The sequence below is a fragment of the Papio anubis genome, chromosome 17, assembly GCF_008728515.1.
Source record: "Papio anubis isolate 15944 chromosome 17, Panubis1.0, whole genome shotgun sequence".
Lineage (NCBI taxonomy): Eukaryota > Metazoa > Chordata > Mammalia > Primates > Cercopithecidae > Papio > Papio anubis.
The window spans coordinates 1201909-1217913 of NC_044992.1; the positions used below are offsets into that span (position 1 = coordinate 1201909).

Sequence of the window (16005 nt, forward strand, 5' to 3'; positions counted from 1 at the left end):
GCACTGCGCGTGCGGCCTCATGGGCGGTGCCGCCCTGCCCGGCCCGGGGCTGAGGGGGATGGGAGGCGGGGTCTAGGGTCCGGGGGCGGGGCCTCGCAGCCTCCCGCAGAGACGTGCGCCTGCGCCGCCGACCGCGCGGTGCTGCTTCAGGCTCGCGTTCCCGGACGGCCCGGGACTTCTAGGCGGCGGCTCCCAGACAGGATTGCAGGAGAGAAGATGCGTGTGGCGCTGGGGCCTCAGTTCTCGGCCAGGCTTCCTGGGATATCAGTCTGTTTCTCTTTTCTTTTTCTTTTTTTGTTTTTTCAGACGGTGTCTCTCTCTGTCACCGAGGCTGGAGTGCAGTGGCGCGATCTCGGCTCACCGCAACCTCTGCCTCCCAGGTTCAAGCGATTCTCCTGCCTCAGCCTCCCGAGTAGCTGGGACTACAGGCGAGCGCCACCACGCCTGGCTAATTTTTGTATTTTTAGTAGAGACGGGGTTTCACCATGTTGGCCAGGCTGGTCTCGAACTCCTGACCTCGGGTGGTCCACCCGCCTCGGTCTCCCAAAGTGCTGGGATTACAGGCGTAAAACATCGCGCCCGGCCATGTCGGTCTGTTTCTTCTCTTTCCTTTAGCTTCTCCATAGGCCGGCTGACGTTCTCATTTTCATTGATTCATTCAGGACATTGTTATTGACACTCCACCTGCACTGCGGGTGCAAAGGTGATCGAGGCTGGGCCCTGCACTCCTCAAACTCACACACCAGTGAGAGGAACCAGGAAACTGCATGACAAAAGGATGACAAATGCTGACAAGCGCTATCATGGGAAACGGACATGAACACAGAGCAGAGCCCCCCCACCATCCAGTCTGTGGAGTAATCCAAGAGGGCTTCCCAGAGGAGGTAGCATGTGTTGACTGCTGAATGACAAATGGGGAAGGACATTCAAAGCAAAGGGAGCAGAGTGTGCCAAGCCACGTGAAGTACGGAGTTCTCCTCTCTTTTGAGGCTTTGGGGTCACCTGCCCAGATACTTCTAAACACTAAATTGTAGCCAGGAGCATCTCCTACTCTCACTGCCGTCATGATCACTCTGGACTGTGTTCCTATGAGTGGCTTGCTCGCTGGTGCCCTTTCGTCTGGTTGCTCCTAATTGCACTTCAAACAGCTCCAATTGAGTTTTCTTTTTTTTTTTTTTGAGACGGAGTCTTGCTCTGTAGCCCAGGCTGGAGTGCTGTGGCCGGATCTCAGCTCACTGCAAGCTCCGCCTCCCGGGTTCACGCCATTCTCCTGCCTCAGCCTCCCGAGTAGCTGGGACTACAGGCGCCCGCCAACTCGCCCGGCTAGTTTTTTGTATTTTTTAGTAGAGACGGGGTTTCACCGTGTTAGCCAGGATGGTCTCGATCTCCTGACCTCGTGATCCGCCCGTCTCGGCCTCCCAAAGTGCTGGGATTACAGGCTTGAGCCACCGCGCCCGGCCTCCAACTGAGTTTTCTAAAATACAGATCTGGCCGGGCATGGTGGCTCACGCCTGTAATCCCAACACTTTGGGAGGCTGAGGCAGGCGGATCACCTGAGGTCAGGAGTTCGAGACCAGGCTGACCAATATGGTGAAACCGCATCTCTACTAATACAAAAATTAGCTGGGCGTGATACTGGCTGCCTGTAATCCCAGCTACTCAGGAAGATGAGGCAGGAGAATCGCTTGAACCCGGGAGACAGAGGTTGCAGTGAGCTGAGATCCCACCATTACACTCCAGCCTGGGCAACAGAGGGAGATCCTGTCTCAAAAAAGTATATATGTATACAAATCTGAATGTGTTGCTACCTTGTGTAAAACGTTTAACAGTCTTCAGGTGTTCAAACTCCCAGGTTAGCTCAGAGCATAAAATTGAGCCATAGTCTCTCTCTCTTTTTTTTTATCAGATGGATTCTTGCTCTGTCGCCCAGGCTGGAGTGCAGTGGTGCGATCACAGCTCACTGCAACTGCCACCTCCCGGGTTCAAGTGATTCTCCCTGCCTTAGCCTCCCAAGTAGCTGGGACTACAGGCGCCCGCCACCACGCCCAGCTAATAATGTTCGTATTTTTGGTCGAGACGAGGTTTCACCATGTTAGCCAGGATGGTCTCCATCTCCCGACCTCGTGATCCGCCCACCTCGGCCTCCCAGAGTGCTGGGATTACAGGCGAGAGCCACCGCGCCTGGCCTGGAATGCTCTTCTACCCACTTTGGAGTCTCAAATTCAAATGTCTTCCCTTTCTTTTTGTTTTTGTTTTTTGAGATGGAGTCTCGCTCTGTCACCCAGGCTGGAGTGCAGTGGTGCCATCTCGGCTCACTGCAAGCTCCACCTCCTGGGTTCACGCCATTCTCCTGCCTCAGCCTCCCCAGTAGCTGGGACTACAGGCGCCCGCCACCATGCCCGGCTAATGTTTTTTGTATTTTTTTTTTTTTTTAGTAGAGATGGGGTTTCACCGTGTTGGCCAGGATGGTCTCCATCTGCTGACCTCGTGATCCGCCTGCCTCGGCCTCCCAAATTGCTGGGATTACAGGCGTGAGCCACTGCGCCTGGCCCGAATGTCTTCCCTTTCTTAACCACCCCATCACTCCCTCTCCATCAACAGCAGTACATCCAAATTATTCCCATGACAGCTCTTACCCATTTTACTGTAATTTTTCATTTGTAGTTCTGTGTATGTCCTCAAAATCCAACAGCTAGTCTACGAGGTACTCCATAAGCGTTTCAGGACCACTAACATTTATTCAGAGATAACCGTCTGCCAGGCACTGTGCTGACTGCCTTCATATGGATCATCTCATTTAATCCTCTCAACCACCTTCTTTGACAAGTATCCCCATCATACAGAAGAGAAAACTGAAGCTCAGAGAGTTTAAGTAATGTGTCCAGAGATACACGTTGGCACAGTGAGGAGCTAGGGTTCAAATCCTGGAAGGAGAGACAGCTATGGTCACTCTGCTGTACCCTCAAATTTCTGAGATAGGAAGTGGGAGGAAGGGGTGGCAGAAATCTACATTTTAAAAAAGCAGGCCGGGCGCGGTGGCTCAAGCCTGTAATCCCAGCACTTTGGGAGGCCGAGATGGGCGGATCACGAGGTCAGGAGATTGAGACCATCCTGGCTAACATGGTGAAACCCCGTCTCTACGAAAAAATACAAAAAACGAGCCGGGCGAGGTGGCGAGCGCCTGTAGTCCCAGCTACTCGGGAGGCTGAGGCAGGAGAATGGCGTGAACCCCGGAGGCGGAGCTTGCAGTGAGCTGAGATCCGGCCACTGCACTCCAGCCTGGGCGACAGAGCAAGACTCCGTCTCAAAAAAAAAAAAAAGCAGTCAGCTGTGGATTCTGGTCTAATGGATAACACAGCCCTTCTGGACTCACCTACACACCCTTAGGCCTGTTCTGGGGAAGTGGGGGTGGGGTCCTGGGAGGGACAAGGGCACTTTTCCTGCTGTAGGTGACTCATCGTGACCCTGGCTTAGTCACAGCCTGGCACTGTGAACCAGCAGAAGCAGCCAGGCCAGTGTGAATTCTGGCCGGTCTGTGAGCTCTGGACCTGACCCAGAGACTGCCTGTTCCAAAGCAGTCCCTCTAAGATCCCTCCCTAGGACACATGGAAATTACAAGAAAAAGATTTTTTTTTGGTTTTTCGAGACAGAGTTTCGCTCCTGTTGCCCAGGCTGGAGTGCAATGGCACGATCTCGGCTCACTGCAACCTCTGCCTCCTGAGTTCAAGAGATTCTCCTGCCTCAGCCTCCCGAGTAGCTGGAATTACAGGCATGCACCACCACGCCCATATAATCTCTTGTATTTTTAGTAGAGACGGGGTTTCTTCATGTTGGTCAGGCTGATCTCGAATTCCCGACCTTAGGTGATCCGCCTGCCTCAGCCTCCCAAAGTGCTGGGATTACAGGCGTGAGCCACTGCGCCCAACCGAAAAAGAATTTTTTTAAAGGAGAATAGGCCAGGCGTGATGGCTTATGCCTGTAACCCCAGCACTTTGGGAGGCAAAGGTGGGTGAATCACTTGAAGTCGGGAGTTTGAGACCAGCCTGGCCAACTGGGTAAACACCATTTCTATCAAAAATACAAAAATTAGCCAGGCGTGGCGGGCACCTGTAGTCCCATCTACTAGGGAGGCTGAGGCAGGAGAACCGCTTGAACCCAGGAGGCGGAGGTTGTAGTGAGCCAAGATCGTGCCACTGCACTCCAGCCTGGGGGACAGAGAAAGACTCTATCTCAAGGAAAAAAAAAAAAAAAAAGGAGGAAGAAATCATAACTAAGCTGGAAAATAAAGAGATAAGCAAGAAGGGAAGACCCAGCCATCAGCCGCCACTCAAGCGTGTCTTCCCTCCTTGTAGACCCAGGAGAATCCAAAACTTCACACTCCAACAGCATAGGAATGGGAGTGACCCTTGGGACAATGAGCGCGCAAGCCCACCCCTTTCTCCTTTCTTTTCTCATCCTCCTCCATCCCCTTCAAACATAAGGATTTGCAGATACAATGGTGGCTTTCGCCCTCTGATAAGCCTGAGACCTGCCCTACAAAGAAAGTGACCTCCTTGCTTAGGCGAGGTTTCTGGTGTGTATTGGGGCGGGGGGGAAGGAGAGAAGGGAGGGTCCTGGAAGGAGGCTCTGAAGCAGAGGTGAAGCAGGGAGAGAATGGAAGGCTGCTCATTCCAGCAGAAAAATCCACCCAAATCCTCCCCTCCCAACTTTCCTGACTAAAGAAAGGCATTCCTTCTTTCAGCAATGGGGAAGAAACTGGAGCTCGACAACCTGCTTGCCTGCCTGGTGCCGACCCCTGAAGCCGCCAGAGCTGCATCATATGGTCATGACACTGCCCGAGGCTGGGTACCATGTAAACGGCTCGCTCTGAAGTTGGGCTACTTATTCCTACTTTTCCTTAAAAAAAAATAAAGCAGGCAGTAAGAAAATTTTTTTCTGGCTGGGGGCAGTGGCTCACGCCTGTAATCCCAGCACTTTGGGAGTCCGAGGCGGGCAGATCACCAGGTCAGGACATAGAGACCATCCTGGTTAACACGGTGAAACCCCGTCTCTACTAAAAATACAAAAAATTAGCCGGGCGTGGTGGCGGCACCTGTAGTCCCAGCTACTCGGGAGGCTGAGGCAGGAGAATGGTGTGAACCCGGAAGGCGGAGCTTGCGGTGAGCCGAGATCACGCCACTGCACTCCAGCCTGGGCGACAGAGCGAGACTCCATCTCAAAAAAAAAAAAAAAAGAAAAGAAAAAGAACATTATTTCTATCAGTCTTTCCGCCATCTTTCCACGCCACCACAATGGTGCGCATGAATGTCCTGGCTGATGCTCGCAACAGCATCAACAGTGCTGAAAAGAGAGGCAAACGGCAGGTGGTTTTTTTTTTTCTTTTGAGACAGAGTCCTGCTCTGTCTGCCAGGCTGGAGTGCAGTGGTGCAGTCTCAGCTCACTGCAAGTTCCATCTCCCGAGTTCAAACAATTTTCCTGCCTCAGCCTCCCAAGTAGCTGGGATCACAGATGTGCGTCACCACGCCTGGCTAATTTTTGTATTTTTAGTAGAGACAAGGTTTCATCATGTTGGCCAGGCTGATCTCGAACTCCTGACCTCAGGTGATCTGCCCAGCTCGGCCTCCCGAAGTGCTGGGATGACAGGTGTGAGCCACGACGTACAAACGCCAGGTTCTTACTGGGCCATGCTCCAAAGTCCTTGTCCAGTTTCTCACCGTGATGATGAAGCGGGGTTACATTGGCGAATTTGAAATCACTGATGATCACAGAGCTGGGAAAATTGTTGTGAACCTCACAGGCAGGCTAACCGAGCGTGGAGGCATCAGCCCCAGGTTTGATGTGCCACTCAGAGATCTAGAAAAATGGAAGATAGGCCAGGTGCAGTGGCTCACACCTGGAATCCCAGCACTTTGGGAGGCTGAGATGGGTGGATCAAGAGGTCAGGAGATTGAGGCCATCCTGGCTAACACGGTGAAACCCCAGCTCTACTAAAAATACAAAAAAAACTAGCCGGGCGCGGTGGTGGGCGCCTGTAGTCCCAGCTACTCGGGAGGCTGAGGCAGGAGAATGGTGTGAACCCGGGAGGCGGAGCTTGCAGTGAGCTGAGATTGCGCCACTGCACTCCAGCCTGGGCAACAGAGCGAGACTCTGTCTCAGAAAAAAAAAAAAAGAAAAATGGAAGATAATCTACTTCCATCCCACCCGTTTGGTTTCATTGTACTCAGCTGGCATCACAGACTGTGAAGAAGCAAGACAGAAACACACAGGACGGAAAATCCTGGGATTCTTTTTCTAGGGATGTCATACATGTTTACAAATAACATGCTTCATGCACAAAAAAAAATTATTTGTTTTTTTTTTTTTGTTTTTTGAGACTGGAGTCTCGCTCTGTTGCCCAGGATGGAGTGCAGTGGCATGATCTCAGCTCGCTGCAACCTCCACCTCCCGGGTTCAAGCGATTCTCCTGCCTCAGGAGGCCAGGTTGGTGCCAAACTCGTGACCTCAAATGATCCACCCACCTCGGCCTCTCAAAGCGCCGAGATTACAGGCGTGAGCCACCGCACCCGGCCTAAAAACACAATTATTTGTATCAAGATGGCAAAAAATTGCTATTTAAAGAGAAAACTGACAGTATCACCTTCCAAAATGTGTGTGAGAGAGAAAGAGAGAAAAGGTGGGTGTGTGCAGGTACAATTTATGGTAGTGGGAAAATGCGTTCCTGCCCTGTTCTCATCCACGTATGGAGACAGGGAGGGTAGAAAGGGGGCAGGGAGATGTCCAAGGGATGGACAATGGAAAAGAGAAGCCCCAGTCCTCCCAATGGGTAGCCTGTAGTTCTGTCTGCAGAGACAGGAACCAGTCTTGAAATGCGCAAAGGTGGCCGGGCACAGCGGCTCACGCCTGTAATCCCAGCACTTTGGGAGGCCGAGGCGGGTGGATCACCTGAGGTCAGGAGTTCAAGACCAGCCTGGCCAACATGGTGAAACCCCGTCTCTACTAAAAATACAAAAAATTAGTCGGGCGTGGTGGCGGGCACCTGCAGTCCCAGCTACTTAAGAGGCTGAGGCAGGAGGTACTGGAGCAGAATTTGAGGAGGCTGCAGCGAGAGCGAGTCCGAGCCACTGCACTCCAGCCTGGGTGAAGAGTGAAACTCCATCTCAAATAAAGGAAATAAAAGGAAGGAACACTCTGGGGCGGTGGTGGCTCAAGCCTGTAATCAGCACTTTGGGAGGCCGAGATGGGCGGATCACGAGGTCAGAGATGAGACCATCCTGTATGGCTAACACGGTGAAACCCCGTCTCTACTAAGAAATACAAAAATAGCCGGGCGAGGTGGCGAAACTGTAGTCCCAGCTACTCCGGAGGCTGAGGCGAGGAGGAATGGGCGTGAACCAGGTGAGCTTGCAGTGAGCTGAGATCCGGCCACTGCACTCAGCGTGGGCTACAGAGCAAGACTCGGTCTCAAAAAAAAAAAAAAAAAAAAGGAACACTCTGGAGCACTGTGTGAAAGGAACTCCAAGGAGAGTCTTGGGAGGGAGATGGAGCGGGAGGCAGGCAGAGCTCTGCGCCTTCCAGGAAAGGTCAGTGAGATGTCCCCTGGCTGATGTGATTGTAGGACCATTGAGGAATGGGTTATTGGCTTTGCTGCATGCAGAAGCTCCTCTCAAGCCCTATCTTTTAGGGAAGCTGCTCACCACCTGAGCCTTTTGCTGGGCAGAATCAAGGAGAAGATGCCCATTTCCTCTGCCTCTTCTCTGCCCCAGCCTCCTTCTGCTTCCTCTCCAGGAGTCCCTAGGTTCCTCGGCGGCTTTGCTTGCAGTTCCCTGCCTTGAGCACTCTTGCTCCAGATCCCCAGGGTGCCTTCCTCTCTGTTCAGGTCCCTGCTCCAATGTCATCTCCTCCGTGAGGCCTTGCCTGACTGCAAACTACCTGCCTCCTCTCCCTTGTCGGCTTTGCTTATTTTCCCTAGCACATCTCTTTCTAATATATTACATATTTTCCTTATGTATAAGTCTCTATTCTTTGCTGGGCGTGGCTCTCCATGAGAACAAGGACATTGTTCCTGCTATATCTAAGAGCCTCCTGAATCCTGGCACATGGCAAGCATTCCTTCAGTAAATATTGGTTGAATGGGCGGCGTGGCGGCCTCACCTGTAATCAGCACTTTGGAGGGCGAGGCTGGAGGGTCATGAGGTCAGGAGTTCGAGACCAGTCTGGCCAATATGGTGAAACCCCATCTCTACTAAAAAGTAGAAAAGTATCTGGGCATGGTGGCACACCTGTAGTCCCAGCTATTCAGGAGAGCTGAGGCAGAAGAATTACTTGAACTTCGGGAGGCGGAGGCTGCAATGGCCAAGTGCACCACTGCACTCTCCAGCCACAGGTGACAGAGACTCCGTCTCAAAGAAACAAAAACAAAGGCCCGGGCCAGTGGCTCAAGCCTGTCCCAGCACTTTGGGAGGCCGAGGCGAGGCGGGGATCCGCGAGGTCAAGGAGATGAGACCATCCTAGCTAACAGGTGAAACCCGTCTCTACTAAAAATATAAAAAAACTAACCCGAGGCCCAGGAGTGGCTGAGGCGCCTGTAGTCCCAGCTACTTCGGGGGCTGAGGCAGGAGAATGGCATAGACAGGGAGGCCCGGGCTTGCCCAGTGAGTCAAGATCATGCCACTGCACTCCAGCCTGGTGACAGAAGCTGAGAGACTCTGTCTCAAAAAAAAAAACAAACAAACAAAAAAAAACAAAAACAATAAAACAACTGTTGCCGGCTGGAGTACAGTGGTGTGATCTCAGCTCACTGCAGCCTCTGCCTCCCTGGGTTCAAAGGGATTCTCCTGCCTCAGGAGGCCAGGTTGGTCTCGAACTCCTGACCTCAAATGATCCACCCACCTTGGCCTCCCAAAGCCGGTTGAATGAAGGAAGGATGAATGGAGAACTGGCGGAGCTCTTGTCTGAGCCAGGATTAGCTTCCCACAATTGCTTGGAGAATGTTCCTGGAGGTCACTGGACTCCCCTCCAGGATGTGAGCTGAGGGCACAAGCCAGTACTGGTTACCTCTCCAAAAGGTCCAGAGTAGGCGGGCACACAGTGGCTCACGCCTGTAATCCCAGCACTTTTAGGGAGGCCGAGGTGGGTGGATCCGCGAGTCTCAGGAGATGGGAGGCTCATCCTGCTAACTGCAGTGAAACCCGTCTCTACTAAAAATACAAAAAATTAGCGGAGGCGTGGTGGCCGGAAGCCTGTAGTCCCAGCTACTTGGGAGGCTGAGGCAGGAGAATGGCGAAAACCGGGAGGGCTTGCAGTGGCAGAGCTTGGTCAGCCTCACTACACTCCAGCCTGGGAGGCTGTGAGACTCCATCTCAAAAAAAAAAAAAAAAAAGACTCCATCTAAAAAAAAAAAAAAAAAGAAAAGGGTCAAGAGTAGGCTAGGCACAGTGGCTCCGCCTGTCATCCCATCACTTTGGGATGACCGCGTTGAATCAGCCTGCACTCCAGCCTGGGTGACAGAGACTCTGTCTAAAAAAAAAAAAACAGGTGGATGCCTGTAGTCTCTTGATGTCACTCACATGCATTCTGGTTTGCTAGAGAAAAGAATGTTGACCCAATTATAAAGCATTGTAATTGCACTTAATACCCTATCTTATCTATCTGCTTCAGACCCACTGTTACTCTTGAGGATAAAACAAGCGAGATACTTGCAGTGCTTTCATTTTCCTCAGGAGAAATTAATCATGGGAAGAGGCATCAAAATTTAGGTGTGTATACAGGATCGTGTCAAGCCCAAAATATCACACGTTGTGTGGTATCTTCATTGTTTGAGAACCTCCACCCTGGGTTACAAATCAAAGCTGCTCAAGCAGCTGGGCTGACCCCGGGGCTAAACCTGTTCTCGTCTCTAAGCCCCACGTACACCGTTCCCTCCACCCACAGCCCGCCGCCCTCTTAGAAAAACTCACAGCCATCTGCTGATGAGCTCCGCGGCGGCAGCTTGAAGCTCTTGTTCCTTTTTTTTTTTTTTTTGAGACGGAGTCTCGCTCTGTCGCCCAGGCTGGAGGACAGTGGCATAATCTCGGCTCACCGCAACCTCTGCCTTCTGGGTTTAAGGGATTCTCCTGCCTCAGTCTCCTGAGCAGCTGGGATTACAGGTGCTCGCCACCACGCCTGGCTAATTTTGTATTTTTAGTAGAGACAGGGTTTCACCATGTTGGCCAGGCTGGTCTTGAACTCCTGACCTCAGGTGATCCACCCGCCTCGGCCTCCCAAAGTGCTGGGACTACAGGTGTGAGCCACCGCACCCGGCCCACTCATTCTCTTTCTTGTGGAGGCAACACTGATTTCATTTTGGGGAGTCATCTCCCACTCTTGGTCCTGTGGTTTCCGGTGTGGTTCACGTAGCTGTCTCCAGGGCAGGCACCTGATCCAGGCCTGACGAATCAGAATCTACTCCTCTCCCTCGCTACAGTGACTGGGTCAGGGTGGATACCTCATTCAAGTTGCTGCACTGAGAATCCTCTCTGAGACTTTCACATTTTGGGAAAAAGGCACTTCCTCTTCCTCTTTCTTTTTTTTTTTTTTTTTGAGATAGTCTCACTCTGTCGCCCAGGCTGGAGTGCAGTGGCGAGATCTCAGCTCATTGCAAGCTCCGCCTCCCGGGTTCACGCCATTCTCCTGCCTCAGCCTCCCGAGTATCTGGGACTACAGGCACCCGCCACTGCACCCGGCTAGTTTTTTGTATTTTTAGTAGAGACGGGGTTTCACTATGTTAGTCAGGATGGTCTCGATCTCCTGACCTCGTGATCCGCCCTCCTTGGCCTCCCAAAGTGCTGGAATTATAGGCTTGATCCACCGCGCCCGGCCAGCACTTCCTCTCTCTGCCTCCAGTGCTGAACTAACAGATGAAAACCTGGAGCTGTGGGTGCCTCTGTGGGTGGCTGTTGCTGCCACCCCACCTCCAGGTGAGAGTCGGCTTGGGAAAGAAGCCACCGTAGAGGAAGGTTGAGCCAGGTGATGGCTCCAGACACATTCCTGACCGTGTGTGAGCACCTGGAAGCAGCCCTACCCCCGGGACTAAGGTGCTAATGCTCATAAATGCCATTTGTTTTGGCCCAAGCCAGTTTGGACTGGGTTTGTCACTTGCAACAGAATTTGAATGAGAGGTGGCCGGGCACGGTGGCTCACGCCTGTCATCCCAGCACTTTGGGAGGCCGAGGCGGGAGGATCTCCTGTCAGGAGTTCAAGACAAGCCTGGCCAACATGGTGAAACCCCGTCTCTACTAAAAATACAAAAATTAGCTGGGTGTGGTGGCGCGCACCTGTAGTCCCAGCTACTCAGGAGGCTGAGGCAGAAGAATCACTTGAACCCGGGAGGCGGAGGTTGCAGTCAGCCAAAATTGTGCCACTGCACTCCAGCCTGGGTGACAAGAGCGAGACCGTCTCAAAAACAACCTGCAACATGAGACCCTTGGTTGCCTCCCAGGGGCCCTCCTCGTTTCCTAATACTGACAAGGAGACCACGTTGGCAAACACATATTGCTTTATTTAGTGTTTCTCCGGATTGCAGAAGTGTCAGCAGTGGGCTGAGACCCCCAGAAGGGCACAGAGGCAGCTGGGCAGCCCCCAGGCTCTTGAGGGTAGGGGTGGGGAGAAGCAGCAGAAAGAGGTGGTGCCCCTGCCGCTCCCCCCAAGGCCAGCCCTTCCCCGTGCTCCCATGCCAGGGAGGGGTCAGGGGCCAGAAAAGGCCCTACATCCTTGAGTGGGGCCCAAGTGTGCAGGCAAGCTGTCCGTCATCCTAAGGCCTGGACTCAGGCAGAGGCGCTTTTCCCACCTGGCAGCCCCCAGGGCTGATTGCTGGTCAAGGAGCCAACTCTGCTGTCAAGACATGACTGGGTTTTATGGGGCTCCCGGTCCCTGGGAGTGGCAGTGAGGCACTCTGAGGAAGGGCTGCCGTCCTGGTTTTGTGGCAACCTGCCGTATGACCGCGGGCAAGTGCCTTCTCCTGTTTGGGCGTCCGTCTTCTGCTCTAACATGAAGGGGCTGAGCTGGATGATCTCCCAGTCTTCCAACTTCTATGGCCTAAGACGTCCTTCCTCACTCCAGCACGGCCTCAGACTGCGATGATGAGGACAGGAAAAGGGCATTTTTTTTTTTTTGAGACGGAGTCTCGATCTGTTGCCCAGGCTGGAGAGCAATGGTGTAATCTTGGCTCACTGCAACCTCCACTTCCCGGGTTCAAGCGATTCTCTGCCTCAGCCTCCCGAGTAGCTGGGATTACAGGCGTGCACCACCATGCCCAGGTAATTTTGTATTTTTACTAGAGACGGAGTTTCTTCACGTAGGTCAGGCTGGTCTCGAACTCCTAACCTCAGGTGATCAGCCCACCTCGGCCTCCCAGAGTGCTGGGGTTACAGGCGTGAGCCACCGTGCCCGGCCTAAAAGAACATTCTTAAGGCAGGAAGAAGAGGGCAGGCAAGCGTGGTCTCAGCCCGCAGATGGAAGCCAGAGTGGGCTGCAAAAGGTGCAGATGGGCAGGCAGGGAGACAGGTAGACAGACAAGGTGCCAAGGGAATCAGGAGGAGAGGTGGCCTGGCCAGCGAAGAGGGCACCAGAGCCCAGCCCACCCCACCTCTCAGCTACATTCCTCGCCCTGCTGGGGTCAGGGAAAACACACCCATGTGTGCTCGGGTGGGAAATGGCTTTTTTTAAAAAATAGTTTCCTATAAAGCATCAAAAAAAACCTCAGAGAAAACCTCAGCAAAAGTTCCCTTCTCTCAAACATTTGGCATCGGCAGTAGGGCTGGCATGGCTCGCTCTGGCCCTGGCTTTGCTATTGCTGTGGCCCGGCCTGGCCCACTCCTGGGGTAGCTCCTGGCCCCTGCTGCTCCCTCAAGAGAGGGATGGGCAGGAGGTGGGAGACGGCAGGGGGGCTTTGGGGCGTCCCTGGGTCCCCATCTGAGGGATGGGCAGGAGGTGGGAGACGGCAGGGGGGCTTCGGGGTATCCCTGGGTCCCTGAGGGATGGGCAGGAGGTGGGAGATGGCGGGTGGGTTTCGGGGTGTCCCTGGGTCCCCGTCTGAGGGATGGGCAGGAGGTGGGAGATGGCAGGGGGGGCTTCGGGGCATCCCCGGATCCCCGTCCGGAAGTTTGAGTCTTTGGTAATTGGGAGGGGAGGACAGAAGCAAAGCGCTGGGAGCTGGGAGTCCAGTGAGCGCCTCTATCACCGGGAATTCAGCCTGGGAGCGACCTGCAGGGCAGAGACATCAAGTGGTGAGGGGGAGACGGGGGGCCCCGGGTCGGGGGCAGAGAGACACCCAAGTGGTGAGGGGGAGACGGGGACCCCAGCACTCAGGCTTTTTTATCCTTTTTATGGAGAGTGGGGTCTCACTATATTGCCCAGACTGGTCTTGAACTCCTGGGCTCAAGCTATCCTCCCACCTCTGCTTCCCTAAGGGTTGGGATTACAGGCGTGAGCCGCCGCACCCAGCCCCAGCGCTTACATTCACGCGTTTGAGGCAGGCAGGAGTGGTGGGGGCCTAGTGGTCTCCATCCTGGAGACTCGGACCTGACTCCCACAGGAATGCCCACCACCCTGGCCAGGGTGAGCCTCTCCTCCCTCCTGGCACCCCCCAATCATCCCGTATCTTCCCTGCATTACCGTGCTGCCTTTTTTTTTTTTTGAGACAGGGTCTCATTTTGTCACCCGGGCTGGAATGCAGCAGTGAGATCTTGAGTCTCACTGGAGCCTCAGCCTCCTGGGCTCAAGCGATCCTCCCACCTCAGGCTCCTGAGCAACTGGGAGTACAGGCGCCCACCACCACACCTGGCTAACCTTTTTGTGTATATATATATTTCTGGAGACAGCGTTTTGCTCTTGTTGCCCAGCCTGGAGTGCAGTGGCGCAATCTCAGCTCAACGCAACCTCCACCTCCCAGGTTCAAGTGTCTCTCCTGCCTCAGCCTCCCGAGTAGCTGGGATTACAGGCATGCGTCACCATGCCCTGCTAATTTTGTATTTTTAGTAGAGACAGGGTTTCTCCATGTTGGTCAGGCTGGTTTCGAACTCCCGACCTCAGGTGATCTGCCCGCCTTGGCCTCCCAAAGTGCTGGGATCACAGGTGTGAGCCACCACACCTGGCCTTTTTTTTTTTTTTTGAGATGGCATCTCACTCTGTTCCCCAGGCTGGAGTGCAGTGGCATGATTTCAGCTCACTGCAATCTCCACCTCCTGGGTTCAAGCAATTCTTCTGCCTCAGCCCCACTACTAGCTGGTATTACAGGCACACACCACCACGCCCAGCTAATTTTTGTATTTTTAGTAGAGTCGGGGTTTCACCATGTTGGCCAGGCTGGTCTCGAATGCCTGACCTCAGGTGATCCGCCCTCCTGGGCCTCCCAAAGTGCTGGGATTACAGGTGTGAGCCACTGCACCCGGCTTTTGTATTTTTTTAGTAGATGGGTTTCACCATGTTGGTCAAGCTGGTCTCAAACTCCTGGCCTCAGGTGATCCGCCCGCCCCGGCCTCCCACAGTGCTGGGATCACAGGCGTGGGCCCCGCGCTGCCACCTTGACAACTTTCTGCACTGAGGGGCGCGAACGGCCCCTCTCTCCGGCCCTCATGGGTGGGCCGGCGGATGGAAGAGGTGGTATGATGGCCTCTGGATTAAGGCCCATGGTGAGGTGCCCGGACTCTGCCCAGCACAGCCAAGGAAGGCACAGCCAGGCCATGAGCGGGAAAGCAGACCCCACTCACCACAGCCAGGTGCCCGTTCTTGGCCTTGGTGATGAGCAGCTCCGAGCCGGGGGTGAAGTCGATGGTACCATCCCTGCCGGGGCCCCCTGCAAACGTGATGCTGGAGGAACGGGGTGGGTGAGGGTTTTTCCATGGAGACAGACCCCCAACTCTAAGGTGGGCCCCCGCTCTGTTCCTGGATGCCCACACAGCCCCCTTACCACCCCCTACCCTGTCCCCAGGTGCCCACACAACCCCCTCTCCACCCCCCACCCTGTCCCCGGGTGCCCACACAGCCCCCTCACCACTCCCGGCCCGCATCTCACCTGCCCTGGTTGATGTTGACGTTGTTCACGCGGTCGGCACTGATGGCTGTCTTGGTCAGCGTCTCAATCACATGGTCACTCTGCAGCACCACATCTCCCTGGGGGGCCAGGAAGGAGGGATCAGGCCCTGGCCAGAACTTGAGGACCCTCTGCCTCACCTCCCCATCCACTCCTCACTCCCTATCCACCCCCTGCCCCCATCTACCCCCCAACTCCTCCCCATCCAGCACCCCATTCACCCCCAATCCCCCCTACCCCCTCATCCCATCCATCCCCCCACCTCCCCATCCACCCCCACACCCCCTTCCCCCCCACCTCCTCATCCACCCCCACCTCCCCATCCCCCCCATTACTCCCCAATCCACCTCCCCATCCATGAAAGGGCACCTTTTGCTTATTGTCTTCACGCTGTACATGAAGCACAAACAGACTGTCGCTCAGGCTGCTCACAGAGATTCCTGAAGGGAGAGGGCAAAGGTCAGAGATCAAGTGTCAAAGCAGGGGCCCTCCCCCTGCAGCCCTGGACCCTGCCTGACCGGTCAGGTTGGCGTAATCAATCCTCTGCTTAACTTTGGCGTCCTCCACGATGACCACAGCGTTGGGCGTAAGCAGCAGCTGCCGGGAGCGAGGCTTGTAGCCCTTGCGGTCATATTTCACGACAGGCACAGCATACTGGGGACAGAGGCCAGGCTGAAGGGGCTTGGGGAAAAGCTCTGAAGGCTCCGCCTGTACCCTGACCTGCCTCCAGCTCCTGGGCAGCAGAACCGCGCTGCTGGACTCAGGGCTGCAGGCAGGCTCTTACCTGAATGGGCTCAGATGGACTCAGGGTTGAGGGCAGGGTCTTACCTGAATGGGCTCAGAGCCCAGGGCCTGAAGCACTCGGGAGCTGATCTCGTCTGCACCTGCAACCCAGATGGCAGGGAGGGAGGTCAGAGGAGGCAACAGGGGACCAGGAC

At 54.5% G+C, this 16005-nt stretch overlaps 1 protein-coding gene across 6 annotated transcripts in view; it reads right to left on the reverse strand.

The window, feature by feature from the left end:
• Positions 1–11515: 11515 nt before the first annotated feature.
• Positions 11516–16005, reverse strand: part of MYO1C (myosin IC) — a 30355-nt gene continuing 25865 nt past the window's right edge. For all 6 annotated transcript variants that reach the window (XM_021928506.2, XM_009189312.4, XM_021928507.2 and 3 more), the window contains 6 exons: positions 15896–15951; positions 15586–15721; positions 15437–15507; positions 15050–15147; positions 14745–14844; positions 11516–13239 (listed from right to left, as the gene is read on the reverse strand). In XM_021928506.2, coding sequence (XP_021784198.2) covers positions 13213–13239; positions 14745–14844; positions 15050–15147; positions 15437–15507; positions 15586–15721; positions 15896–15951 — 488 coding nt within the window. In that variant the 3' untranslated portion in view covers positions 11516–13212. The remainder of the gene's footprint in view (positions 13240–14744; positions 14845–15049; positions 15148–15436; positions 15508–15585; positions 15722–15895; positions 15952–16005) is intronic.